This window comes from Patella vulgata, chromosome 4 (assembly GCF_932274485.2).
Source record: "Patella vulgata chromosome 4, xgPatVulg1.2, whole genome shotgun sequence".
Taxonomy (NCBI): domain Eukaryota; kingdom Metazoa; phylum Mollusca; class Gastropoda; family Patellidae; genus Patella; species Patella vulgata.
In genome coordinates this window covers 65250223-65277003 of record NC_065882.2, presented here as the reverse complement: position 1 = coordinate 65277003, position 26781 = coordinate 65250223, and the positions used below count along the sequence as shown (strand labels likewise).

Sequence of the window (26781 nt, the reverse complement as noted above, 5' to 3'; positions counted from 1 at the left end):
GCATGAACATAAAAGATCCCTTGACAATTGGAATTCGATATAAGAGTAGGTCGTAGTGCCGCTGTCCGGGCAAAATTTCCCTCACAGCACATTGTATGGTGTATTCCCGATATCATTAGCCCATTTTGGGGCAGAACAGTAGGACGTTAAACCCCATTTCATTTCATTTCATTTGTTTTGACTGGCATTAATGAAATTACTGTCATTTTCGGCATCTCCTTAAATTCTTAACACAGAAAAGAAGAAAGGACAATAACACATGATATGACACTTTATTTAAACATACATTATGCAAGAGCTAAATCTGCCTATTGAAGGTCTTTCTTTAGGTCTGAAATGTTATCTAAATTATGAATTAGACATTAATTAACCTACTCAGACCATAATCAACTGCTTGATGTCATTGGATTAGAACCCGATCTGCTGCTCAGTGCTCAATGATTATTAAATCAAAAAATGGATAATCAAGACTATGTTTTTATCATACCAACTTTAGTAATGATGATCGAGGCTAGGCCTAAAATTCAATCGCTAAGTTCTTGGTTCAGAGTAGATCAATTTGACTGAAATTTTCAGCAAATTCCCTTTACATTATCTAGTTTTTAACTATTATAGTGAGGACTGCTAACTCTTTATCTAATCTCCCATAATGTATATTTAATCATCAATAATAATAGTTTAAAAATTAATATTTACATCAAAATTTATATAGTTGGACACCTCTCACTAAAACAATATCAGAATACATTTTCTGAACTGGTTTATATCTGGAAACTTCAATAAGAAACAAGAAGATTCAGTCATCGCATGATGCTTATTTAAGTTAAAAAAAGTGGAATTTTTTTCCTAAGAAACATAAAATAATGCCTGAAATTTATGATTAGAAAAAGGCACAACCTCTACAATAGGTTGATATGTGTACAAATAAATTCTCGGGAAACAAAACAAAGATGAAAGAATGAACAAAAGTACAGAGCTGATTTAAATATACCTCCTTTAACATCATTCAAAGCAGGACAATAAAGAAATATAAGCAACCTTCAGGCTGGCAGGCTGAAGCCTAGGGTCTCAAGATCTAGGAGGCCTCTGGCCAAGGTGTATAATATTTTTGACTCAGTCATAAGCCATTCGTAAATGCACTGTAGTCTTAAACTTAAACATTCGTCATCCTTCTTGGCTTTGCTCAATTGTGTTTAAAACATACTTTAATCTTCCTCTAGCCGTGTGGGTGGAGTATTGGGAATATCTCTTCATCTAAATCCGCTACTGAATATAGGTACATTACATTTAGGTGAATGTCTAACGTTCAGATAATGTTGGCTTAAGAGTGTCCATAACATACTGGGAAATGAAAAGTAATACCATGGCACTAACAATCATTGTCACTCATTCATCCTCCAAAATATACAGACTTGTTGCTTACATAAACAAAACAAACTAGTAATTTAATGACATTTTAAAAACAAGTCTTTTAATCTAATCAGGATATCCATCCATCTCTGGATCATCAGTATCATCATCATCATCATCACTATCTTTCTCTATTGTTTGCCGATATCTGTTGGTTTAATGTTAAGGATATAAATTGCAATTTAGTAATACTACTTAATATTTAGAAAGAACTTATACTTATTTTGTATTGTAGCCCAACTCTAGTCAAAATGCCTAATCGGCACCAGCTACAGAAGGTTACCCACAAATATTGAGTTTTACTAAGTACATACAAATAAGTTGAAATGTCCTAAAATCTTTGGTTTATCATTATTCTATTCAATAGCAGATTATACATTCTCCTATTAACTTAGGGAGCCACAGTGGTTTAGTGCGTGGGGTGCTGGCTTGTTGATCCTGGTGTTGGTTGAGAAAGTTCATCAGGATTTTCAATGGTGCAGGAAGGGGGAGTCTCTGGTCATTCAGATGTAATGATAACAAGGCCCAGTATACACTTTGGCATGCACAAAAATGAAGTCTCGACAAGTGGAATTCAAAATAAGAGTAGGCTATGGTGGCTGTTAGCGGCCATTCAAATGTCATCTTAATCGTCGCCTTATGAAGAAGGCGACAAGTCGACGAAATCAACCCGCCAACACGACAAAATATCCCGATGATCGTCACCTTCATTTTGTCGACTTGTCGGGTCAATTCTGTCGACTTGTCACATCAACTTATTCACAACCCGACAAAATACAATTATTTCGACTTGTCGTGCGGCAACTTGTCGTCTCAGAAGTTAATCTGTGCGCATGCAAGTTATCCAATCAGCAAATGCGCAACCTCGACTTTGACTTCCGAGGCGACAAGTCGAAATAATTGTATTTTGTCGACTTGTCGGGTTGTGAATAAGTCGAAGGCGACAGAATTGACCTGACGAGTCGACGAAATGAAGGCGACGATCGTCGGGTTATTTTGTCGTGTTGGTGGGTTGATTTCGTCGACTTGTCGGGTTGTGAAAAAGTCGAAGGCGACAAGTTGACAGAATTGACCCGACAAGTCGACAAAATGAAGACGACGATCGTCGGGTTATTTTGTCGACTTTGACTTATTCACAACCCGACAAGTCGACAAAATACAATTATTTCGACTTGTCGTGCGGCGACTTATCGCCTCGGAAGTTAATCTGTGCGCATGCAAGTTATCCAATCAGCAAATGCACAAGCTTGAGTTTGACTTCCGAGGCGACAAGTCGCTGCACGACAAGTCGAAATAATTGTATTTTGTCGACTTGTCGGGTTGTGAATAAGTCGAAGGCGACAAGTCGACAGAATTGACCCGACAAGTTGACGAAATGAAGGCGACGGTCGTCAGGTTATTTTGTCGTGTCTGCGGGTTGATTTTGTCGACTTCTTCACAAGGCAACGATTTAGATTCATTTGAATGGCCGCTAACAGCCACCATAGTAGGCCCCAATTTTGTTGTCGAGGCAAAATTTCTCCCATAGCACAATGCATGGCATTAGCCCAGTTGGTGCAGAAAAGTAGGATATTGATTGTGAACCCCATTTCATTTCCGTATTCATTAGTAAATTAATTTAATAAATTTTTCATCGTAAAATAATAAATGTAACTGCTGGTTGTTTTTACTTTAAATCATGAAATAGAACCCACACCTTATCAATGTACATGTAAGTTATTTATAAATTCAGTGCTTGTAAAATGGATTAAAGTACTGGTATTATAAACAGATTGATCTTGACTATTTATAAGTGTAACATGAGCTTCCAATCAATACCAGATGGTACATGAAGCCTCTGACAATCCAGTCACCAGTATACGTTTAATAGATTGAATCTTAAATTATACATTGGATGACTCATTGATTCATGTTTTACAATGAATAATAAAGGATACGACATATCAACATGTTTTGGTTTATAAGGACCCATTTTGATATTAAGTCTCTCAGCTAATCTTGCAGCTGCTCTCTGTGCTAATAACTCCTGAAAGATATAACAAACCCTCTATTCTACACTCTCTTCCAAAAAACTCAATTTTTACTGTAAATGTTAAAACTTTCATTTAAATTCAAATTAGGTTTCCAGTTATAATGGGTGGTTGATTGGTCTAACGCCTGCACTTTAGGTTATAATGCCTACCATTGCAAGTGACATTGTTTCAATTCAAAGCTTCTGCCTGACAAGATTGTCTTTCCAACCTTGTGGGTTTTCTCCAGGACCTTTGATATAATACCACTACCAAGTCAGTCTCGAAATGACCTAGTTACTCTCTCCCCAAGACAAAAAATGCAGACTTTTGTTTTTTTGGGTTGAGAATTACCATTTCAAAAATGTAAATAAACAAATTTACCGCCTGTTTAGCTGCTTGTTGCCTTATTAATTCTGTTGATTCTTCATCTGAGACTAACTTTGCTTTTTCATATTTATAACGTGGTGGATAGGCTGCCGATTCTTCATACTTTTTATGTTGTAGTTTATCAACTGGATTATTTGAGTCTGTATTTTCATTTAGTTTAGATCTATGTTTATATTTATTAGGTAAATCATCAACTTTTGATATTAATAAGGAGCTGTAAAAATAGAATAAGATGCATTAATTTAAAAGGTGTAGATCTATGTTTATTTATTCATCAGGTAAATCATCAACTTTTGATATTAATAAGGAGCTGTAAAAATAGCATTAATAGATAGATTATTTACGGTTTAGATAAACAGCTTACCATTCTTGCTATAAAAGTTCAAAATTAGATAATGCAAAATGAATATCTTGAAAATTTCATCAAATTGCTTTATTCTGAGTGAAGTTATGACTGTTTGAAGTTTTGAAAAGATGTAGCATAGATTGTTTATTATCGTAACAACGGTACTTGTTATTCAAGATGGTTATTGGGTAATTTAATGTTATCTTGCGTTAAGCTTCTGATAATCTACACTACCCTTCTACGCTACGGTATAGAACTTCTAACATACATTTGGAACAACTTTCATATACACAAATAAGACCAGTGCAAAATAATAGAATTTATAAAGTTTAGTCCCGTAAAAGATAAAATTCAGAAACAAAAACCTAAATAAAGGGAACTGAAAAACATCTGACTTGTTTTGGCTTTATTACTTTGTAGTAAAATTGTGTTACCATTTATTACAAAAACCTGACATGAATTACTGATTTTAATCTCGTGGGTGATTTAAAATGTGGTAGATATTGAAGCCTTAAGAACAAACCACCAGGGCATCATGTTTTCATAAACATTTTGATAATGTCTAATAATATAGAATTTATACCTGTTCGGTTTAAATGGTTCTTTCTGTGTTTTAGGACGTTGTTCGGCTCTTTTAATAACTAGTTCATAACAGTTCTTAGAATTATCAAATGTTCTTGTAGGTTCCACACTATCTGAAACTTTAACTTTTTGGAACGAGTCACTTAACATATCTTCCACTTCCATGTTTTGTTCAACATTTTTAACACTCGAATTTATTTCTCGTTCATCGATAATTATTTTATGATCACCACCATGGAAGGCCGCTGGATTGATGAGTGAACGTAGCAAATTGTCATTATTACTGTCTTTTATATGAGACTGACTGAATGGTGCCAGTGTAACTTTATCACTTAAATCACCATTTTGTTTCAATGAAAATGCAGATGTAAGGTTTATGATGTCTGATGAAGATTTGTCTATGTGTGAAGAATGGATTGACTGTGATTTTTCAATGGCTGTTTTTTCATGAATTAATCGTTCTAATATATCGGCAAACTGCTTCACTTTAACACCTTTATCTGGTAACTTTTTCAAAAACGACCTAAATATAAAGAAACACATTATCTTATGTCCTTAACTTCATAATAAAATGAAATGGGGTTTAACGTCCTTGGCTAATTTTAGGAAATTATATAAAATGAACAAAAACTTACTAAAATACCATACATGATCTACAAACATACAGGCCCAGGTCATACAATTTGTTAGAAACTACAAATTTCTTTGTTGAGGAATTAAATTTTTTAGTTCATGTTTGCCAGGAGTGGCATTTCTAACCACTATAAGCTATTCATAACACTTTTTTCAACTAATAAAGATAAAAATACTATTATCTGACAATGTAACATGACCACAATTTGAATAGCATGGTATTTATTATGCCTACAAATATATCACTTGATGCTAGAAGTATGTAATGAAATACTTAGTAAATCAGCTCATCCTTTGTGATGATGTAAAGAAAGTTGTATAACATCTGCCAAATATCTTTACATTACATCAGAACATAATCACTGTTTATTTTTCCCAATCAATACTTACTGTTTAGACAGCAGTTGTTCTTGTAGATATAATAAATCCTTGAGTTCACTTATAGTTTTATCTTCAAGTTTACCTAAGTAACCCTGTCTCTCTTCAGCTAGTGGCATGATCAGATTTCTACTTTAATCTCTAACTGGAGTATATATTATATGGGTAAACTCAAAACGATCAACATCAATAACACAGTAAGTTAAAGCAATAACTGTCAATACAGTGGCCAGGGAATAAAATATGTAGTTGCTGGACTGTTTGTTACACAAAAAGCTTACCTAGAGCAAAAACATTGCCAATTAAGAAAAAGGTTCACATTGTAGTCAATACTAATAATATTATGGTAATTCATTCAAATATTATCAATGACAGTAGGCTATAGTAATGGTTTCCTCCAAATCAGCAAAGAAGGGTGCTTAACCCCACTCTTTTTATTTATCCGGTACCTGCTTCTCTTCTACCTTTTTGATTTGCCCAACTGCCCCTCGGGCCCTTGCCCCTAAGTCTACAGTGCCACACTGATTTAACCAGATCCAATATTTGTATTCTTTCACAACAAAACATGAAATAATTTACATTGTAAATCATAGAATGGAGCAGAGCCTTTTATGGATGTATATTCCTATATAAGTATTTTCCAATATTATATTAGACATGAAAAACTTTGAATTGTATCTAAGTTAAAGATACATTATGTAAGATTTAGATAAAGAACTAGCCATTCTTGCTATAATAGTTCGAAAGTAGACGATGTAAAATGAATAATTTGAAAATTTCATTCAAATTACTCTATTGTAAGCGAAGATATTAGCCTTTGAAGGTTTGACAGACGTGTGCAATAATTTCAACCACCATACTGGTTGATCCAAGCTAAGTCTCGGTCCTCCATATTTGATTAAATCAAAGTATCGCTGAACCATTCAAATCTATTTAATATCGGAGAAATCTGATGCCATCGAGAGTTGATTAAGGCCTGGATCAGTTAATTAATGTCTGATTAATACCTTAGAAAACATTTCAGGCCTAATGCAGATTTAGCTCTTGCATAATGCATGTTTAATTAAATCATCTAAATTTTTACCCTATCCATAAACCTCTAGATCCACGATTTACACATAGTTTCAATTCTTGATTATTGTGACGCTCTGTACAACATAAGATTAGCTCTGTACAACATAAGATTATAGCCTGCCATGATATGTGTCAACTGCTCTATTTGGTTTTCTAAGGGAAACTCTGGACATTCGCTAATGTACTATGTGGGCTTATTTAACTTATAGTTATATGACAACTGTTATTAGCAAAGATAAAGACAGAATCAAGTTACATGTAATACTGTAGTAGACAAACAATAAATTGCCATAATAATAAATTTAGTTGGATTATCAAATTCAAAATGTCAGTCAAGTACGTCTTGAAAAAACACCCCACTAAAGTAACAGAGCTTATACCGGTACACATTAGGCTTTCATTGGCCAATGTATGTTTTAAAGATGGGTTCCCGCGTACAAACTGGGTGATTTAATGGTATATACGAACTAAAAACATATTCAAACTAATTAATTTGTCATAATTTTGCTTCAATCCTTCTCAAACATTGTAACTGCGAAGGAATGTCCTGCTATAAAAATTCGATCAAACCAGGTCATGTCTACGTCACGTGATTTACCTCTCTTGGAAGTCAGAGGAGAATTCATTGTATACATAAGACGATGTTGTCTTTAATCGCTTACTATTTATTACAAATATCGAATCCTAATTAAAATCTCGGATTATCCACTACCCGCATCTTTTTCCGCCATTTTTATCTCAGAAAGTGTTGTACGTCTGACTCTTCATAAAGTTTATCAACTTGTACATCAAGCGCTCAATGTTCGCGTGTGACCTTTGACATCACGCGTGCGGAAATTCCTAATCGTCGGGCTGTTGATTAGGGGAACCCTTACATTTTTGTCCTGTATATGCTCCATGAGTGTTTTTTGGGGAATCCAGTATTTTTCTAGTAAGATTGGATATCTCTACTTTCCATATACCAAAATTACCATACTTTTATTGGAAATAACCACCCGATAAATACTTTTCTGGGAACCCATCTTTAAAGTGAAGTATTCAAGTAAGTACGCCATTAATGTCTAATAATGATGAAGGCTTCCGACAGCAATTACAATGTACCACAAAAATACATTTATTTCAATTATCACTGCGGTGTCTTGGTTTTACACTTTTTATGAAAAAGAAAGGAACACTATTACATAACAACATTAATCTAATGTCTTACTCTTCAAGAGAAAGGCACTAAATTCCTATATAATTACTCTTACTCGGCAATACCATTCAACGGATTTCCCATATATCGGGCAATACATAACACAACATAGCGCCACCTGCTTGACGTCATCAGAAGAATCCACTTCTGTTTATTTGGTGAATAAAATTTTGAGAGATATTTTAATAATATTTGATAATATTTTAAATATTAAAAACTTATGCATCAGTATTTATCCTTAAGTTTAGTTAAATAATGTTGCTATAAAAGGCTAGACGTATTTGTCATGAAATTGTTTTTCAATTTGATTTGACGTTTGACTAACCCCATGAATAATGGCTGATTCTAAAATAGGTTTGAATATACAGGTCGCAAATACTTCATGGCAAACCGTTGGTGCGACTGGATAACCATTACACTTTATTGGGGGAAACACGTGGACAAGTTGTTGTGTATTGTAAAGATGACCCGAAGCGTGTGTAAATAATAATGTGAGATGACGAGATAAATACACTTACCTGTAAGATAGCACCACATAAAAAGACTGTATCTTGAGCAGACGACAGGTTGTGGTGCTAAAAAACTGAATTACAGACAAAATGGAGCTCTTATCAATTGTGGAATATTGGACCACAGCTGTCACATTTTTGATGATGGCATCGGGACTGTAAGATACACATTTTGTTGTTAGTTAAATTTACCTATCGTAAATTCCAATTATCTATCGTAAATTCCAATTATCAATCATCATTAAAATACGATCTCTTTGATTTTGGGTAAACAATAAAAGTCACGATATCGATTTATTGATTTGATCTGCGAAATGATAATATTGCTAATTAATTAGGCTACACATATACATGTCATAAAATTCTGATGAGATTATATGATGTCCAGGGACAATGAGTTATCCCAATAATATACCAAAATCTACCCAAATCCACCCCAATCTACCGTAATCCACTAAAATTTCAAATAATACAGCAATAATTTATATCAATATTTGATAATATAACAGTACCGTTCTTTAATTCTTTATGCCAAATTGTCATTTTTAATTTACAATCGTAACATTTTTGTGTCAAAATGACCCTCAAAATACGATTTCCAAGCGAGTTTGGAAGTTGCTACCAAATCCATCATAGTTTAACTCATATCACAATAAATTATATCTATATTTGATAAAATACTATTATACTGACCTTTATGCTAAATTGTCATTAAAATCATAACTTTTTTGTGTCAAATTCCCCCTCAAAATGCGATTTCCAAGCAAGTTTGGAAGTTGTAACCAAGGGCCATAAATCATGCATTGTACGGAATCACTTGTTTAAAAATTGCAATTTGAGGGACATTTTTATAACAAAAACGTTATGATTTTAAATTAAAAATGCCAATTTGGCATAAAGAACGGTATATTATCAAATATAGATATGGATATAGATTATTATTATACGAGTTGAAATAATAGTGGATTTGGGTCGTTCTACAGTAATATCCAGTGACAGTTTAATAAAGTAAAAAAAGAAAACTATTAATTAGAAAACAAACCAGCATATAAATAGACCTTGCCCTAGCTATCACTAATTGAAATAATTAAACTAATAGATTACATGTAGGCCTAACCCAATTCAACACTTTATTTTGTTTGAATAGCCAAACATGGTATGAGATAAACACCCTTTTAGTACACATTACAATACACAATAAAACCCCCCAACTATTTCCATTCAATATATAATACAAAATATCGCTCGATCTTTGTTGGAACATACATGTATACGAAAAAGTGTCTGTATTGTAAGCAGGGATAGGTTGTTCATATGCAGTCCACCCAATCGAGTCTCCTCTTGTACGAATCTAATTTGATCGCTCGATTTGCTATTGTCATTTTTAAGAGAATACTGCAGTAGCCCCTTGCTTTGTTTTTGATTCAATCCATGTCAGAATAAAATCAAGAATAATCAGGAACCGACCAGCTGAAGCTAGTACATCTGAGTTTGAGGGTTAAATATGAACATTCAGAGATCTTTTCATTGTTAAAACAGTTTATATAGTTAGATACATTATCTCTACAGGAATTGCACCTATATATGGGTTTGAACAGGGTTAATATTATGGCAAGGGTAGTCTTTATCCACATTTTAGAGCAAACAAGTGTTTCGAAGCAAAATGAATCCGATGCTTGTTGTCAAGGGATATAAAGAATGAAATGTAGTCCTCTGGATATAATAGAGATCATCCAAATGTATAAGAAAATATATTAAGATAAGTTATTTATTAAATGTTTAACAAGTCAGTCAGAAAGTCAATGTTTCAATTCAAATTCATGTCCCTAAAATCCTGTTAGTTACAGAACCTTGATAACACCCTCAAAGACATCAAAAGATAATGATCATTGTATTTAGTTATTGTAATAGATTGCTATTGTACAAAATTACTCCTCTAATTGATTAAATGTACATGTAGCTTATGTGAATGAACTAGAACACATCAGATCAACCCAATTCAACACCTTGTGACCTAAATCAAAGAGCTCTATCTCCTTTAATTTTGACATTTTGTATCTTGTGTTACTTTTTTAAAATTTTTAAAGTTTCATTGATAAAATGATTATCAGTATGTATAAATATAAATGGCAGTTATAGCAGCATTAGGTAAGATTAGATAAAGAGCTGACAGTTCTCGCTATAATAGTTTAAAAAAAATAGATAATGAAAAGAAAATATGCTGAAAATTTTAGTCAATAAATCTGCCTAGGTCTTTTTTTCTAGCTTCAGATGTTACATGTATATGAATTATTATTTAAACATTTATTAACATATCCAGCCCATAGTCAACTCTTTACATGTATTCGTTTTTCATGATATATTTTTGAACTATTATAGCAAGAACGGTCAGCTCTTTATCTAAATCTTATATAATGCATCTTTGATTACCTATGCTTTCCTAATTAGGTTATCTGAATGAAGTAGGCCTGTACATTTTGAAGATGTTGAGAAGGATATGATTTTTTAAAAAATGTACAATTTTTATGTATTATATCTCGATAAATCTTTGTATTAATTTTCCATTATATTTTTATTTCGTTACCAAGCAAATCATACTGGGTACTTTAAGGTAATTAACTAACTCCAGGATGTAGCTTACTACCTGTATGAGTTACAGTATTATATAGTTTACTATAGTTTAATAACCTACATACACATATATATTTTCTTACATTGTAAATAGAGGGAAGTTGTCTCTTTTGTTATTTGACCTACATGTAGAAGAACTGAATTTTATATAAACTTGATAGATCTGAATTAAGGACAGTGATAATGGGCCTTGATGTTTTCATCTTGATATGAGAAATGAATAATAATAACATATCTGTTTATCTAGAATCAGGTCTAGGGTAATTAGGGTCAATTTATATGGCTTATCATTATTAGGTGCATCAATATACTAAAATAAAAATGTCAGTGGTATTAATTTTAATCTTTTATTTGATAAAAAAGAGATCACCATTTTCTGTCATTGGTCAACACTCCTTGCAATTGATAGGCCCACTGACATTCATGTGGATTCCATTGATTATACAATCTATTTATAGCAGTATTGAAAAGCCTGATAAGATTAACATACTTTCAAAATAATCCTTGGTAATTAAAACAAACATCAACTTGTTCCTGTTTTCTTTTGCACAAATATATTGTACATGTATTTGTCTTCTGACTGACACCAAATAACTGGTTATATTTGCCCATTGATCAATATGTTTTAGTAAAGTATCATGATAATATATAGTCATATGATATATTACATCTTGGTATAACTGTATATCACAGTATCTAAAACTTTCTAATCCATCAAAGCATTTCTTATAGGAATATTAATCAGATATAACACTGACCAGAAATCACAAGTGATACTGGTTGTATGTAATTCCCTCATCAACCTGCTCCGCCTGGGTTCTAATTCAACTCTAATTAATCCAGAATAAAATGACAAGAATTATAACTAAAACAAAGCTAACAGATCACATAACTCTGACCTTCATGGATTTACACTGAGAGATAGAGGTAGAGAGAAATGGGGTTTAATGTCCACTCAACAAAAACTAGGTCATTTCAGGACTAACACATAGTTCAATTTTATTTCAATAATTCGCTGGCGCGTAGGGGTCTTTGGGAGGAAACTGGATGACCCGGAGAAAACCCATCAGGTTGGACAGACGACCCTACTCCTTGTCACATACAAACGAGAAATTGAAACCACTCCAGTTTACTCAATGACAGACTGTATGATACAGTGTGCACGTGATAACCATTCGGCCATCCAACCCCCCTGGATTTACACTAGCTTTCAGAACTTCCAGTTAATCAAAGAATTATCTGATAAGACTTTTATTATTATTTTTTTTTGGGGGGGGGGGGAGCATAAAAAGATATCATATCAAGGGTGACTATAATTTGAGATATTTATGTTATAGATTTTTAGTTCCAGAGTATCCATAGAATATAATTGGCAATAAACATTGTCAACGAACTCACTAAGGAAACCTACCTGTACATGCATTTAATAATTCTTATTTAATGAATATTTTTCAGGCCAGCATGTTATACAATGTATAAAAAGAAAAGTACCAAAGATGTTCCATTTATATTTTTCTTGATCTGTACCATGAAGTAAGTAATGAATCTAAATGTACTTGATATTCAATTTTATTATATATGGATGTAATCACGTCCTCAATATAAATCAACACATCGTGACAATTAAAACCATTGACCCAGCCTGTGTTTAAATTCTCTTGATTCTAATAAATAGATGACAAAGTATCTGGACAACAAACTAGACTTATGCAATCATGACACCAGATGACATTTTGAAGATGAAGATATTGTGAACTTTGCTCTGGTAGAATGGTTTATATTGTAAAAATACCTACATATTGTAAGTCGGATAGGACATAAAATAAATGCTGTGTAAGAAGATTTAGGTAGGGACTAGGGAATTGAAGAAACCTCTGCACAGTCAAATTTGTTTAAGAGCAGATTGAAATGAAAGAAATGATATTTATGTTTGCAGTTATTATCAAAGACTAATTATAAGATTTGACATGAAGATTTGAACGTTGATATACATTGTGGTACTTTTTTCAGTTCATTGTTTGGTGCCTGTTATGGAACCTTGACTGGAAACTATACTCTATTTATTATAAATAGTGTTGGTTTTTTACTGTGGGGATTTTATATCCTTGTTTATTTATTTGTTAGTAAAACGAAGGTAAGAAATTTTGTCTTGCAATAAGTTCATGTCATAAAATGTATAGACTATGTAAATTACAAATATGACAATATACATTGTCTAGACAAGGTTTGTATATTAATTCCATATGTCCCTATCCAGCATTGTCTGAAAACTGATGTTATGAAAAACAGTCCCATTGATTATCTCCCCTAGAGGTTCTATTCAGTTGTGAAATCATAGCAAGTTATAAATGACATTTCTTATTTGCCAGTCTTAAAAAAACCCCAAAAAGTTGATTATAAGCTATGTTTGGACACCAAATTTTATGCATCTCTAAAAGCAGATTTGTTAAAACCGTGTACAAGTGACATCCAGTGTGCATTTTGACATTTTGTTTTTGAAAGATTATTTTAATTCATTGGAACTACTATATTATAACCTTTAAGAAAAATGCAAACCAAAAGATGAACTCATTGTACAGTATTATTTTTTTTTTAACACAAATATTAAAGTTTTGTTGACACCAGTCATAAACTAATTAGTTCTGCTATTAATGCAAGATGCAATATCTCAATTGTTTTATTTTATGTTTCAGCACGTGCGTGTTGTATCATAAGGCCTGTCATTGAGTCAACTGGCATGGTTTCAAATCCCTGGTTGTACGTGACAAGGAGTAGGGTCGCCTGTCCAACCTCGTGGGTTTTCTCTGGGTCCTCCAGTTTCCTCCCACTGCTAAAGACCCCTACGTGCAAGCGAATTATTGAAATAAAATTTAACCATATGTTAGTCCCGAAATGACCTAGTTTGTGTCGAGTGGACGTTAAACCCCATTTCTCTCTCTCTCTCTCTTATTTTATGTTTCTATTTTGTTGTTTATGATTTTCAGTTCAGAAGTGTATTTATGGCTGTTGTGATGATGCTATTAGCTGGAGCACATTTAAAATATGTTGGATCAATCCTTGATGCCCGTCAAATGACTGCTACATTAGGTCAAATCATGTTCATATGGTCCAATATTCTTACATTAACTCCATTATTAGATATTGTAAGTATGTGTTACCAACATAAAATATTAATGTGATTGTTTATTGTCATTGCACAGATTTGTTGGTCAGCATCTGTTCACACTTTCTTGTAAAAACATTACTGGAAAAGGTTGTTGATGAATCTGTTTTCTGTGTATTCCCTAGCTACATGTACGTTAAACATTGAGATATACTGATGTGCTTGTTTTTAGCTATGATTGGGTGCCTTTAGTTTCACTTGGCAACTTAATTTCGGTATTAATGCCTGTAACATCTTAAGAATAAGTTAATTTTATACTATTATAACTTATTAAACATACACAGCCCAATCTAGTGAAACAACTTCCATCTATATGCAATTATTGTCAATAAAGTGAATCCGGCATTATTTTTATCAAAATTGATATTGATATGGACATTCATAAATACAGTGCATTAGTCCTGCACAACTCGTATCAGGTTAGTACTTTGATTGGCTGTTGTACACGACATAATAATTAGCCCCACCTTAATGACGCAAAGATGTAAAATTTAAGCCAGCTATTATCGCTTCGATTTCAAAGGGGTTGTTTGTACCCGTGTCAGGTAGGATTATATGCTTAACTGTACATGTAGTTGGATGTGGCAGAAATGTTATAAATAACAATAATGAATTGTTGTTTTGAAGAGAAAAATGGTTATTGAAAGTCCGATCTGATATGGATCGGGCTTGGCCAGGTGAATCTATATAGCACTATCTCTTACCTCGAAACATGGATGGTTGAGAGATGAGGTTTCTTATCTATGTATTCTTAAGTACACCAGGACTTTTGTGGGGTTTGTATCAGTCTATCATGAATCCTGATTGATAAGATGACGAAACCAAAATATCAACACTGGATAATCTCCGGCTTGAATTAAAAAGAGAAACATCAAAATATTGTTTGTACCCAAATCTTACAGGTGGAGCTGGCTGATTTATATCGTCAGTAGAGGATGCTTTATGTTTTGCGAAATTTTATTTCTTTATATGGTTGTAAATGAAAAGGAGTGATCCGTTTTGAACTTATTTGCCATTTTACAGATACATCTTTTACAGTATTATAATTGTTTGCAGCGGATTCAAAATCTCTCAAATGATGATCAACTTCTTTAAAGTGTAATAAACTGATTCAAACTGAATTAATTTTATTGCAAAAATCCCTCAAATGACGATTAGTCGCTTCAATTTAAATGGTTTTTTTTGTTACAGGTATCTGTAGTACAACAAGGTACTTCAGAGGGTATGTCAGTATCATTATTAGTAGGGTGTTCCTTAGCATCAGTATCATGGTTTTTTTATGGTTATTTGCTCAAAGATGTATATATTTACGTAAGTATTGATCAAAATATTTTGTTTTAAAACAAGCAACCACATTGGCTCAGTGAGTAAGCTGTTGGCTCGCTAACCTAAGGGTTGCATGTTCCGTCCCGGTGTTGTCAGATAAGTTCTTTTGGATTTTCCTGCATGGATCCCTCTTAATTGTCAGTGATGCAGTACAGAGGGTCTGGCAAGCGACAACATATAGTAGTTTGGATGGGGCGAAAAACTGAGGTCCCGAATACACATTGGCGTGCACGTAAAAGAACCCTTTGCAGTTGGAATTCAATATAAGAGTAGGCCATAGCACACTGCATGGTGTATGACCGTCTTCATTAGCCCAGTCGGTGCAGGACAGTAGGATGTTAAATTTCAGTTCATTTCATTTTATTTCAACAAATAACAAGTAAACAACAGAAAGCTAACTTGCATTGGTAACCATTTTAATCTCCTTGTGAAATATAAGTATACCACTGTACGGAGATAAACTGCACAGCCAGTAGTAATAGATCTAGATTTGTAAGCACACTGATGCATCTTTGATCCTCATACTGGTTGGCTTGGAATAAAACTCATGATTCCAATTCCTGTATTGCAATGTACCCCGTTGTAAATATAGGTAGCTGTAGGATGGTGTGTATTTACATAAAAAGCCAACCTTGTAGCATCTGACATGTAATTAAAGAAAGACTCCGCTAGGCTTTACCAGCATCCTGTCATTATTTTTATTATATAAATAATTCAAACAGAATAAATATCATTAAATGGATCAATCTTTCCATGTAATCACTTGTTAGTTACAATCATTTTATATTACAGGGACCAAATATACCTGGTACAATGGTAAATCTTGGTAAATTTGTTGCATTATTTGCCTACCGAAGGCCGTCACAACCAATTAAAGTTGATTAGCAATCAGCGGTTGAAGCTTAACATTGAATCGTACTGGACCAAAATAAACCTTACATATTTCTTTTAACTAGTAGATGTTAAATATATATTCTTTATAATCTATACAAACTAATTATTATAATCTTAGTATTATATTGATTTCGTACCTAAATGATTTAGTATTATTAGTAGAAAGGAATAAAGTGTGTTGGTGACCGAAATAAATGTAATACCAAGATTTTTAATTGGTCAGTTGATGGGATAAAGATGGTGAAAAAATATGCCGTAATTTTCACATTGTCTTCATACTTTATTCCTTTGTGTTATTATATATTTAAGTTAAGGAAATACATTAACAATATATTCTTTGCACTAGGAAGATGCCTATTTACTGTTAGGAAAGTGGTTGATTGTGGCTAATACCATGCTATGGTTAGACTTTTTGTTGGTCGGTTAACATAGGCATAGTTTCAAATTTGAATTACTTTTGTGTAAAATTTGTGTTAACAATGTGATTTTGTGCTCTGATTTGTCTGGCCAACAAAAAATCATATCAGAGGCAATTTAATGCTGTGTGTCCAAAAATTGGATTTCTTTGCAATATATTGTTAGATATGTAAAAAAAGGTATCTACGCATTACTTGACTATAATAATTTTCAGTTTTAAAGGAGCTATTATATTTCCCCCATCTTTGTTATAAAGATTTGATTTTATTGATTATATTGATTCTAGTCCAGTGATTGAATGTTATTCTTCAACCGAGAATGTTATTGACCATTTTATTATGCAAAACCATCCTTGAAGGCTACCATATATTCTTCGAAGCTCTGTTGTCTGTTTATAAAGTTTTATTTTTTCACGTTATTGCATCTAAACATTTCCTCCATAATTTGGATATTGTAGAACACCTTGTACTCATAATCTCCATCAAGTTGATCTGGATTTAATTATATTTATATCTGTATCAGATATAGTAATTGGATATTGAATCTCTTGCACTTGTGCTAGAAGCTATTTGATGCAAGGCAGCTTTTAGAGGGTAGTAACAAAGGAGCAAATTTAGAATATGGTGTCTCTATGTGTTTTGAAAGGATAACAAGATTACAATTTCACAATACATGTTCAAAAATTTTCAACAAAGAAGATACACTACTACCCCTGTGCTTCCTTCGCCCATGATCTCTTGATAGATAATAAAACTTGTTTAGTGCGCATAAACCGCCATTCCTCTCTCTCCTAATAAAACTATGCTAGCCTTCAAGTTGATGGTTTTATGCCACAAGGCCTTAATAGAGACAAATTTATTTTTACATTGCAAGAATTGATATAAACCATATTTAATAATATATTACAAAAGATTTTTCCAAATTAATTTTGCAAACTGACATTTATGGTAATGCATTATCCGCCTGTGTTTTAGGTAGGAAATTTGGTATCAAACCTTATGAAATTTATTACCTTTATTTAAATTTGATTAAATATGGTTTATATCAGCAATGTTTATGCATTATATTTTTATAAGCCCACATTTTTATGTGGACGTATATTGTTGTCGCCCCTGTCTGTGTGGACATCCACAATTTGTTTGTGGACACTCTACAGGTAACAATTTTTATCCGAGTTTGACGAAACTTGGAACATAGGTTCCTTTCGATAATGGCATGTATCGGTTCGTAACTTCATGGATTATGGCCCCTGATTGTACGAATAAATCACATTTTTAGCTTGTGGACACTCTAAGAGGTCACAATTTATATCTGATTTTGATGAAACTTAAAATATATGTTTATAACTCAACGATCTTGGTTCCTTTCGATATTCACACATATCGGACAGTAACTTTCTGGATTATGGCCTCTGATGGTACAAAAAAATTACGATTTTAGCTTGTTGACCCTCTAGAGGTCACAATTTTTATCCGATTATGGCCCCTAATGCCCCTAATTGAATGAAAAATCACGTTCTTAGCGTGTGGTACCTCTAGAGATCACAATTTTTATCCGATTTTAAAAAAAATGTTTAAATATATCACCATTGCACCAAATTGTACTCAAATTGTGTACAAGTATGTAATACGAAGGTTGTGGACCCTCCAGAGGTCACAAGTTTTATCTGATTTATAAAAAGCGTTTAAATATATCACCGTTACACCATTATAATGGTTAAGTTCGAATTTTGTGAAATTCGGACTGAAACTGCAGGACAAAATGGCCGCTCCTTGTACTCAAATTATGTTCAATTATGTAATACGAAGGTTGTGGACCCTGTACAGGTCACAATTTTTATCCAGATTTGATGGAACTTAAAATATATCCCAAGGCTCTCAGTCCCTTTCAATATTCGCGCATTTCAGACCGTAACTTCTTGGATTATGGCCCCCGAATGTACAAAAAATCACGCTTTTTTGGTTTTTCTTTGCTTGTTCTTTTTCCATCTATTGCAAAATGTGGGCATATCTTGCCTGGCAACAGCTGGTTGACTTTCAGTGTGGATAAATGTGCCATGTATGTCTGTTATATATCTTGCCTGGCAACAGCTGGTTGACTTTTAGTGTGGATAAATGTGCCATGTATGTCTGTTATGTACATTGTTTTTTCTGAGAATTTTTAAATCTAACCCTTTTGTGAATGAATATAAGAACATGTCACTAATTTGAAAGTCTTTGAGCAAGTGATTATATAATTTTACATGTTGTTTTGTTTTGTTTGTGGAATGAATGTTAAAGGGAATATGTGTATGATAATCATTTTTGTTAATTTACTTTATTGTGTTTCACTTTGAATCTCATTTCTTTGTTCTAATCATCAGAACTACAGCATGGTTTAAATTACTAAATAGTTACTAGTTACCATGCTAATAGTTGCTATGATCTTTTGATCTTCAAGAACACTTGTTGATATTTTGCTTTTTTATCTTGAGGGGAAACGATTTAAAAACAGAAATTACTTCTTTTGTCATCTTAAAAGCGTTTAGTGCCATATTTTTAAAGTAGCTAAGTCTGTAACTCAATATCATCCAAAATCTTCAACATTGAAAACACGATTTATTTGTCAAATTAAATCAACATTCATGTTGTGATCTTACCGGAAAAAGATGGGCTTTTGATATCCAATATTTAAGACAAAATAAACATTTTACCATTGGTACACGAATCGTGTACCATAATGCGCTTTAGCCCCAGTTGTATCAAGAGACTCGAAGGACGAGGCTAGACATATTGCACCAAATCAAACGGCGTATGTAGACTGGAATAACCAGACGCTAGAAATTTGCACTCGCTTGAGACTGCTGGCTTATTTCGCCGAACATAACTGATTTGAAATTGGAGTAAAAACTGAAACCATTGAATGTAAATCAGTTTATATACATTCATATTACAGTATTATATGCGTTGCGACCCACTTTTGTCAATTTCTAGGTCCCAAATGTTAGCAATTTAGCTCCTTTAACCTTTGAAATTTGAAAACCAAATATTATTCACAAGACTCTGATAGCAATTTATTTATCAAGAACTAAAGTTCAATTGGTTTGACCTACCAAGTATATTTTATGGCTACTGTTACTCTTTTGTTACAACAGTGCAATAGTTCTACTGATTGCTTCTAAAACAAAACCAGGCTATACCACTTGAAAAAATTTCATTTATAATTTATCTGAAAGCATGTTTTGTTATGATGTCTCAAATAATAAGAAGATTCTACATGATATCAATATCATCTACCTCATCATCTTACAATTCATAAAAGCTTTACATCATTTTAATTCCCTGATGTCTTGACAGTTATATTTTAGAGGATAAAATCCTCTAGATTCACAGTCTAAATTATATATAGCGTTAGTATTTTGTGTAATTAAGTGCCTTCAATGACTTCAAGTTTGTGTGTGCTTCAAATAAATACAAGCCTATATATATAGAATATGTCAATGTTAGTTTTCAAGTTTTATGATCGGTTTATATGGAGGAATATTTTATTGCTTATTTAGAAACACATGAACATAATCCTTTTACGTAAAATGGAAGCTAATGTAACCTGTGTATGTATACTTTCATATGTTTATTTGTTTGGATGGATGATAATCAAGCTTTGTTAAAAAATATACGTAAAGATATAACCTGTTTGTGTTCCACAGTAATAAAAAAAAAAAGAAACCAAAATTAGTAAACAATCCAACTTCCTCTAAATGTATTAATACTTTGTTTACATTGCTTTTAAGTTCTGAAATTATCATACCAAACTGTGCTCAGTGGTGGGTGGAATTTATGTTCAGATCTCATCAAAATTATGCTTTTTGTTGTATTTGCATTATTGTCAGAGGGCTAGTCCATTTTGCTATTATAAGTCGCTCAGGAAATAGTCTCATTTCTTTGACTTGAATCTGATCAGCTGATTCTATTAATAAGTGACAGTCATTATGGAATTTGTTGTTAAAATTCTGATTTCTGTTCGTCAGATCAAATCTAGGAAAAAAGACAAAAACTGACCAAATTTGTCTACCAGATACCTAATGTAGCGGGGGGGGGGGGGATGGCCGAATGGTTAGCATATGCGCGCTGTATCATAAAGCCTGTCTTTGAGTCAACTGGCGTGGTTTCGAATCCCCGGTTGTACGTGGCAAGGAGTAGGGTCGCCTGTCCAACCTCATGGGTTTTCTCCGGGTCCTCCGGTTTTCTCCCACTGCTAAAGAACCCTACGTGCAAGCGAATTATTGAAATAAAATTAAACCATATGTTAGTCCCGAAATTACCTAGTTTGTGTCGAGTGGATGTTAAACCCCATTTCTCTCTGTCTGTTAATGTAGGTGTGTGTGTGTTGAAAATATTAGTAATAATTAAAAGATATCAAATGAAATATGATGTAATGTTAATTTGAGTTTATTCTAAAACAACTTAAATCATTGGAATTGGTCTTAGGTTTTATGTGTTAATTAATCAAATTCTTAATGGGTAAAAATGGGTAAAATGGTTAAATTGAGTATTTAGTAAAATAGTTAAATTACAATAAGTAGCTGATCATGTGGAAGTGGGTATTTTGTACATTGAAGAGGAAATAAAATTCTTCGGTTTTAGCTTTGCTTTCCGGATTTATAAGAATTACTTCCTATTTGTAAATATATTACTTCCATCCCTGTTAGTTTACAAATATTGTTCTTTATAATCACTAACATTCAGAAATGAAGAGCATTGACAATAGATTGTATCTAATTTAAACTATATATTTGTTTCATTTCGTTTCTTGATTCTTTTTTTTTCTTCACTACATACATGTAATATTGAGATCTGACATGTGTACATTCAGCACCCTATGTCTATTGGTGTGGCCGATGAGCTTCAAAATAGATCAGTGAACAATTTGTAGAGTTGTATTTTCATTGGCTGTTGTTGTTGTATAGTAAGAACACAATTCAATGATAAAGCTTGTCAGATGTTAAACTGAGACAGGTTGAATATAAAATATGGAATGAAAAAAGGAAAGAGAAATGAATTGAAAAATGTCTGATCTAATGTTACTAGTTAAACAGGTATTATGTCGTAAGAACTAAATCTACCTCTTGTAGGTCTTTCTTTAGGCCTTAAATGTTACATTAACTATTAATTAGACATTTATTAACATGACAAGACCATAATCAACTCTCAATGCCATCTGATGGGTCTGATTTTAAATAGATTTTAATCCGATCTGCGGTTAAACGATGGATGAATTGTAACCATAAAAATGGATAATCGAGACATTGTTTATTATGGTAACAATGACAATCGATTGTTTTTTAAATGAGGATTTGTTGGCTTTGAGTGAAGTAATTTAACTGAAATTTTCAGCATATTCCCTTTACTTTATCTATTTTGGAACTATTACAGTGAGAACTGTCAGCTCTTTATCTAATCTTCCATAATGCCGCTTTATTAATGACAGTGAATTGTTTTGATTGATGTTGAAAACCTGACAATATATATCATAAATAAGATAAGTTAGTGACAGATCCAGGTCCTTTCCCCTTAAATACCACCATCAAAAATTCACTTATTCTCTTTCTAATATCCATGAATTGTGTAAATATGAACTTTTTTGTTGGTTGGGGTGATGGAAGAGACTAGACCCCACTCGACCCCACACACCATATGCATATGCCACCACTAACTATAACTCATAATTAAAATGTTGAAATATCTTGATTTGAAATATACAGTCCATGGTGAATACACTGACAGTATACACATTGGCATGTAGTATGTACACATAAAATATACATTAAACTGTTATACACAATAGCAGTTATACATAATTAATTATATTCTTTAATCTAAATAATGGCACAATTAAACAGGAATATTGATAAATACAATATACTGTATAGGTACTAGTATTAAACAAAAAATTGATATTGATTAGAAATTTGAAAAAATTGATATGAATTAGAAATTTAAACAAATTGATATAGATTAGAAATTGATAAAACAAATTGATATTGACTTTAACTACATGTATAACATGTGTAAATTAGTTTGAATGCTTCTGACTCTATACATTATTTATGTACCAGTATACGAAGTAGAATTTGTGTTATATACATATATTGGATGTTATATTATTTTTGCACATATATAAAAATATGTTAAAATTTGTTAAACTAAAATGCAATTAATAAAGGTTTATTAAATAACTACGTCTTGTTGATTGAGATGAGATATGTATATAGTTAATGCTTTTTAAACAGCCCTGAATTTTCCCATTAAAGAATTAAGTGAAATCAGCATGTGCTGAAGAAGAAGCCGTAAAAGATTCTGCTACCCAAACTCACAAATAGCAATTCAAGTCAAACTTTTTTTTTTTTTAAAAAAAACTTATTCTTTGGTTCAGTCGTTTATTTTGTATTCGACACAGCTGAAAAACTGTTAATTAATCAAAGCAGGATTTGGGGTTTTCTTTCCTGGCAAACCTGTATCTGATTAGTTCAATAAATTATGTTGCAACGATGCATGTCAGATACGGTTCATTGACCAAAGACAAAATGACCAACCATTTACCTACCAAGCTAAAAGTGAGATCGTCCAATGGGTGAGATGAACTTAGGGGGCCATGGCGGGGTAATTTAGCCAATATGTTTTGTAACGTTGATGTTTGTGGAGCATAGGTATTACAGAATACTACATAAGAGTTTTGTGTAGTTTCTATGACATACATATATTTAGAATACGTGAATATATACGGTGGACTTGTGATATCAACTTGCTTTCGGGGATCCATTATTGTGACCTAGTTATATCAAGTCACGTGACCCACTGAGAGGGAAATACGAACTGTGAATACTGTATTTACATTGTGATGACATGGAGACTGCCGATGATGGTGTGGCGAGAAGAAAATTAAATTTCGGTGCAAGATCTTTCGCTAATAAGACTTTCTATGTGGACGTAAGAAGTGTTTCTGTGAGGAATAAGGTAGTAAAGCATATTCACGATTTAGGAGGTAACGTAGAGACTTTTCTGGGCAACGATATCCACGTTTTTGTTACAGACACCAAGAACAACAAACGCCAAGATCGTGTACGTGAACTCAGTCGTAATAATACCAGAGATGGGAGTTCTTATCCTGATAGTCCATCCCCCGGGGGAAGCTGCCTGCCCCTTAGTCGAGGTAAAGCCCTCCTTCTCAAGGCCAGAGGGAATGGGAGTGAAAATTCAAGTGCAGTGGATCGGGGGCTCAGTAGTAATGTTATGATACAAAAAGCCACAGAAATGGGGCTAAAAATAGAACACGTTCACACGTTTTTAAAGAAATGTAAAACATTAACTGGGTCAAGTAAAATTAAAAGTAAACGCGATACACTTGGCGATATAGTGCCTTTAACTTGGGACAATGATATTATAGTGGTCAAAATAGAAGATGCCTCCAAGTCATATAAACCATTACATAAGCAGTTCAGTAAATTACCTATGGTGTACGCAGATAATGGGGGCGGATCACCCTTTGATGGTCCTGTGGTGTTAGAAAAGCCAGAATGTGTTAAAAGTTTTAAGAAAGCTAAATCGACTAGATTTTACACTGCCAAAGGTGGTTATTGTGAAATGTGTGACTTTTATTTTAAGAATTCATTAAAGGAGCATTTGTTAAGTGAAAAACACCTTTCGTTCGTTGACGACGAGTCTAATTTTAAGGGTATTGAAACGGTCGTTGACAAACTACCAAACATTAGCAAATTTTTATCTAAATTCTGCATTAATCCGCGACCGGCAAATTCAATTAACCCGGTTGATCCTAGTGGACCTACTATTGATAAAAGAATAGAAGATGAGAATAATAATACGAATGAAATTGTCATGGAAAAAGAAAAAGAATCAAGTGAAAAGACGGAAATTAATGATGACGTGGTTGTGCCCATGGAGGACGAAGAACAAGATTTTACGTCCAGTGACACGATTATCTATGATTTCCAAGACCAGTATAAGGGAGATAACTCCATTTTACCACCCTCAACTAAAGCAGACGCCGAAGCTGAACCGAATAACGTAGAATATGCGACAAATATGTTTAGTGACGATTCTCAACAAGATTCCCAAACTGACGTTCTAAAAGACCTGATTCATAATTGGACTTTAAGTGAGGCGCCAAATATATCCTCAGTTTCGAGTCTAGTTAATTTCGACGTTATGTCTTGTGGTACACATGACACCAATGAACATAAAAATATTGTGCCCGGAAAAGTTGTTCCCGGTTTACCAAAGCCTGTTGGCGTGGAACCGTCGTACAGTGACTCGGAACCAGAAGTCGGTATGTCTTTTAGCACTCCCAGAGCCGAGGAAAACAGTTCGTCTGGCGAAATGCCGCTCCTATCCCCACAATTGAATCGAAAACAAACCGCCGTCGAAGCGATCGAGAGAACAATGCCGGTAATCAACGATGATCGAGTTAAGCCCCAAAAACGCAAACACGACGATGTGTTAGACGAGTGTGTGTATTATACAAAGAAAACAGATGACACTAAGCTTAAAATTAAACTATGTAAAGTGACACCCGCAAGACAGAAAACTAATTTGAAAATGTTTTGGAAAGTGCGAAAAACGGGAGAATGTCGACTTGTGTTTAGCGCCGGTAAATCTAAAAAACCCTTAGGGGAATCAAATGATTTGAATAGTAATATCCATGAAAATAGTCCGTCCAGAAAACGACAAAGAACTCTAAACTTTTAATTTCGATTTGTCCAAATCACGATATTGTTACACCAAAGACCATTGATAACTCGGTTATAACTTATTATTTTATTTTGACATTTTTATTTATTTTATCTGCATAATACTCAAACTGACATTTTTGTGGGTCCTGTTTTATTATCACATTTGATTTTATGGATGTGCAATAATCTGTCCAAATGTTGACTCGTGTGCAAGGCCAGTAGGTCTACATTTATAATTATTTTTCGCCTATTTCTAGTGTCGAACTAACATTGGAATCTCAATCCATTCAGTACCCAATTAACTTAGTCAAACGTTGGGCAATTTATAATGTGATATTGTGTTAGTTGTTTCTTTTTTTTACATTTAATTTGTAGGATATTAAACCCGAAAATATTTGTCAAGTGCAAATTGTTTTTCTTCTGATTATGTACTTATTTCATTTTTTGGATAACAGTTATTAACACATTGTCTCTGTTGCTAGCAACAGTCGGCGGTTTTAATAGATCCGAAAGGCTATTTTTATATTTTAAATGAAATCCCGAACCTTTGTGCTATGTTTACACAGAGAAGACCATTTCTTATTTGTGTTATAAATTTCAAACTGGACTACATGCGTTTTAAGTAGGCGCTTGAATCTAAACAAAAATCCATTTTCTTGTATACCAGTACACCATTTTAATTGACATAATATAGTGAAATTCTGCAATTACATTCACGTTACTTTTATTATGATGTGTAATAATATTGTTAATACGTTTTTTTTTGTAATAAATTCATGCTAAGTTTGTTTCGTTTTTCTCTTAATTTTCATTGGTCACTATTACATGCCATTTATAATTTTGAAAATATCTTTTAGACCCGATTAATAAGTGTGTGGTGGGGGGGGGGGCGAACCAAATACAACAATTTTTTGATTAGAATTGATAAAATGGGTCTGGATTTAGTCTTTCTGCCACGTTTTGGCATAATTTTTGATCAAGAGTTTAATGCGAAAGGTTGAGAATATAAACCGGCATGGTATGAAAAATTAAACTTCAAATTTGATGGCATACATAGGGTAGTTAGTAGGCATTTATGTTAGATCGGCAACCCACTTCA

General features: G+C 33.1%; 2 protein-coding genes and 1 long non-coding RNA gene across 8 annotated transcripts; 2 read left to right on the top strand and 1 right to left on the bottom strand.

Moving 5' to 3' along the window:
• Positions 1-253: 253 nt before the first annotated feature.
• LOC126819062 (uncharacterized) lies at positions 254-8635 on the bottom strand. Of its 6 annotated transcripts, none has more exons than XM_050546882.2 (6): positions 8536-8635; positions 5761-5893; positions 4739-5260; positions 3804-4023; positions 3348-3436; positions 254-1558 (listed from the first exon to the last, which is right to left on the bottom strand). In XM_050546882.2, the coding sequence occupies exons 2-6, from the start codon at positions 5865-5867 to the stop codon at positions 1477-1479; spliced, it is 1020 nt and encodes a 339-aa protein (XP_050402839.1). In that variant the 5' UTR covers positions 5868-5893; positions 8536-8635; the 3' UTR covers positions 254-1476. The 6 variants fall into 6 exon arrangements, with proteins under 6 accessions (XP_050402839.1, XP_050402836.1, XP_050402840.1 ...); XM_050546879.1 differs by lacking the exon at positions 8536-8635 and adding an exon at positions 8073-8115 and having other exon boundaries at positions 5761-6029; XM_050546883.1 differs by lacking the exon at positions 8536-8635 and adding an exon at positions 8073-8110.
• On the top strand, positions 8444-23165 carry LOC126819065 (uncharacterized). Its single transcript, XR_007679482.2, has 6 exons — positions 8444-8684; positions 12613-12690; positions 13168-13291; positions 14142-14300; positions 15512-15631; positions 16439-23165. It is a non-coding gene; the product is annotated as an uncharacterized LOC126819065 (long non-coding RNA).
• A 499-nt stretch (positions 23166-23664) lies between these two features.
• LOC126818569 (protein DBF4 homolog A) lies at positions 23665-26455 on the top strand. The gene has a single exon (XM_050546030.2). It carries the CDS (start codon positions 23839-23841, stop codon positions 25696-25698), a length of 1860 nt encoding a protein of 619 aa, XP_050401987.1. The 5' UTR covers positions 23665-23838; the 3' UTR covers positions 25699-26455.
• Positions 26456-26781: the final 326 nt, after the last annotated feature.

Coding starts and splice junctions, on each gene's coding strand:
- LOC126818569 (XM_050546030.2), top strand. CDS start 23,839: ATGGAGACTGCCGATGATGGTGTGGCGAGAAGAAAATTAAATTTCGGT.
- LOC126819062 (XM_050546882.2), bottom strand. CDS start 5,867: ATGCCACTAGCTGAAGAGAGACAGGGTTACTTAGGTAAACTTGAAGAT. Junction 5,261..5,760: donor GAACAACTGCTGTCTAAACA/GTAAGTATTGAT, acceptor CTTTATATTTAG/GTCGTTTTTGAAAAAGTTAC. Junction 3,437..3,803: donor AACAAGCAGCTAAACAGGCG/GTAAATTTGTTT, acceptor TATATCTTTCAG/GAGTTATTAGCACAGAGAGC.